The sequence below is a fragment of the Plasmopara halstedii genome (assembly GCF_900000015.1).
Source record: "Plasmopara halstedii genome assembly, contig: Scaffold_218, whole genome shotgun sequence".
Classification (NCBI taxonomy): Eukaryota; Oomycota; class Peronosporomycetes; order Peronosporales; family Peronosporaceae; genus Plasmopara; species Plasmopara halstedii.
In genome coordinates this window covers 95,443-97,609 of record NW_020187139.1, presented here as the reverse complement: position 1 = coordinate 97,609, position 2,167 = coordinate 95,443, and the positions used below count along the sequence as shown (strand labels likewise).

The window sequence follows — 2,167 nt, the reverse complement described above, 5'->3', positions numbered from 1 at the left end:
CGCCCGGGGCGGCCGTTGTGTAGGGCGCTCGGTTGCTGAGGGATATGTATGTGCTTTCCGCGAATCTGGAGATGCATCCGGTACAGAAGACGAGAAGGGCTTTGCCCCTCATTACTTAAGTGATTCGTACCGGCATGACCTCTTGCGTGTCGTCAATGCCGCCCACCTCACGCTCATCCAACTTTACAGAGCAAATCACTTTGATCTTGGCATTCTCCAAGTCGAACACGCGATTTCCCGTGACATTCACTGCGTAGCCGAGAAACATACACTTAAAGCTCTTGGGTTCCAGTTTGGTCCGTTTCACATCGTCAATGTGAGCGTAGCCGTGCGAGCCAAACACGCGCAAGTAATCCATTTGAGGCTTCATCTTGAAAGCCAACTCGTAGGGTGTGATGTTTGGATGAGCCGTATTGCTGGAGCCGTCAGTTATATAAACCGGTGTGCAGACCGCTTCCACCCACCATTCCGTCGAGACGCTCTTGTAGTGCAACATGCTGTGGGCCTTCTCCCGTGATAGTCCTGTTCATCCGCTCTGCCAATCCGTTCTGCTGAGGTCTGTATGGAACTGAACGCTGGTGTACGATGCCGTTCTGTTGACATATTCCAGCCATTGTCTTGTTCACAAATTTGGTTCCGTCGTTAGATTGTAAACACCTTAATCGCGCACCCCTTGGCATTGGTTCTCATAAAGCGTCAGAAAATCTTTGAACTTGCCAGCCACTTAACTCCTGCTCTTGATTATAGAAATCGCCACATATCTTGAAAAATCATCCACAAACGAAAGAATGTACTTGGCACCACCCTTCGAGGAAATCCTCATAGACCCCATGACATCTGTGTGTACGCGTTCAAGTATACGTGCCGTTTATGTCATCGAGCGATATGGAAATGCCGTGACTGTTTGTTTGCCCTTTAAACACCCAGCACACAATATTTCCTCATTTGCTTCATAGCTGATATTCCTTTTGTTGAGCGTTGTGTCTTGACCAGCGCGTCCTGGCTGGGGTGTCCCATGCGAGCATGCCAAAGATCCCACTGATTGTCAGCCCCAGAATATTCAGCGAGACATGCTTTCCTTGCCCACAGTCAAGCAAATACGACTTTTCCACTCTTGTACCTGACGCAATCGCTTGGTTCTTGTTCCAGATGACGCAAGACGACCGCGAAAACTCCACACTCATACCGCGCTCAGGAAGTTTGCCACAGATAGTAATCTTCTGTCGAGTCCAGGAACGTGCAGAACTTCCACCATGCGAATGCTCTTTTCGTCCAATCTAGTCAGTTTCACCATGCCAGCTCCTTTAACGAGCAACTTCTTCCCATCTGCATATCGTGTCTCTAATGCTAGCTTCAAGGCCGTTGTAATCAAACAAGTCCTTTCTGTGTGGGGTCATGTGGGAAGTTGCCCCACTGTCAATCAGCCATCCTGATGACTTTCCTTCACCAACTGCAAACATTGTGTCGTCGCTTCCGGACTTCTTACTGACCGGGCATTTCCGCTTCCTGTGCTCAAACTGAATACAGTTAAAACACTTGCCCTCGAATCCACAGTTATTGCGTGGAGGACCACCGTTTCGTCCATTTTCTCGTCCACCTTTGAATCTTCTAGCGTCTCCATTTACGCGATACGCTTTCTCCGATTTCTTTAGCAGCCTCCCCTTGACTTCAATAAACGTTATGCCCTTCGCATTCTCCACAATCGACGAGATTAAGTCATACTCTGACGGCAGACTGCGAGAAGAACCACCAGTTGACGTGACTTAACAAGTGGCTCTCCAGTAGTCTGGAGTCTCACTATCAGCTCATCAAAAACGTCCAGACGCTCTGCCATGCTTGCCCCACTTTCCATCTTGAACTCGTGCAGTCGACGAGTCATTACCACCCGGTTGTGAAGAGTCGAGCGATTGTAGAAATCGCGAAGGGTTCCCCATGCTTCCCTGGCGCGCGTAGCCGACCGAATGTTGGTCTGGTGCTGACGCCTTGAGCGATGATGCCGAGCGCCTTGGCATCATTTACCAGCCAGGCCTCTGTGACGTCACTCTCTTACTTGACGGCCTTGATTTGCTTCAGGAGACCCTTACGCGCCAGGGTCATCCTCATGTTGAACTCTCAGTGGTAGTAGCTATGTAACGGGGTTACACGTACCCTGGTAGTAGGGGTGTGC

General features: G+C 49.9%; 1 protein-coding gene across 1 annotated transcript; it reads right to left on the bottom strand.

The window, feature by feature from the left end:
* Nucleotides 1–115: 115 nt before the first annotated feature.
* PHALS_03329 (polyprotein) lies at nucleotides 116–496 on the bottom strand (the record flags this gene model as incomplete). Its single annotated transcript, XM_024721898.1, has 1 exon — nucleotides 116–496. The coding sequence occupies one exon, from the start codon at nucleotides 494–496 to the stop codon at nucleotides 116–118; it is 381 nt and encodes a 126-aa protein (XP_024573029.1).
* Nucleotides 497–2,167: the final 1,671 nt, after the last annotated feature.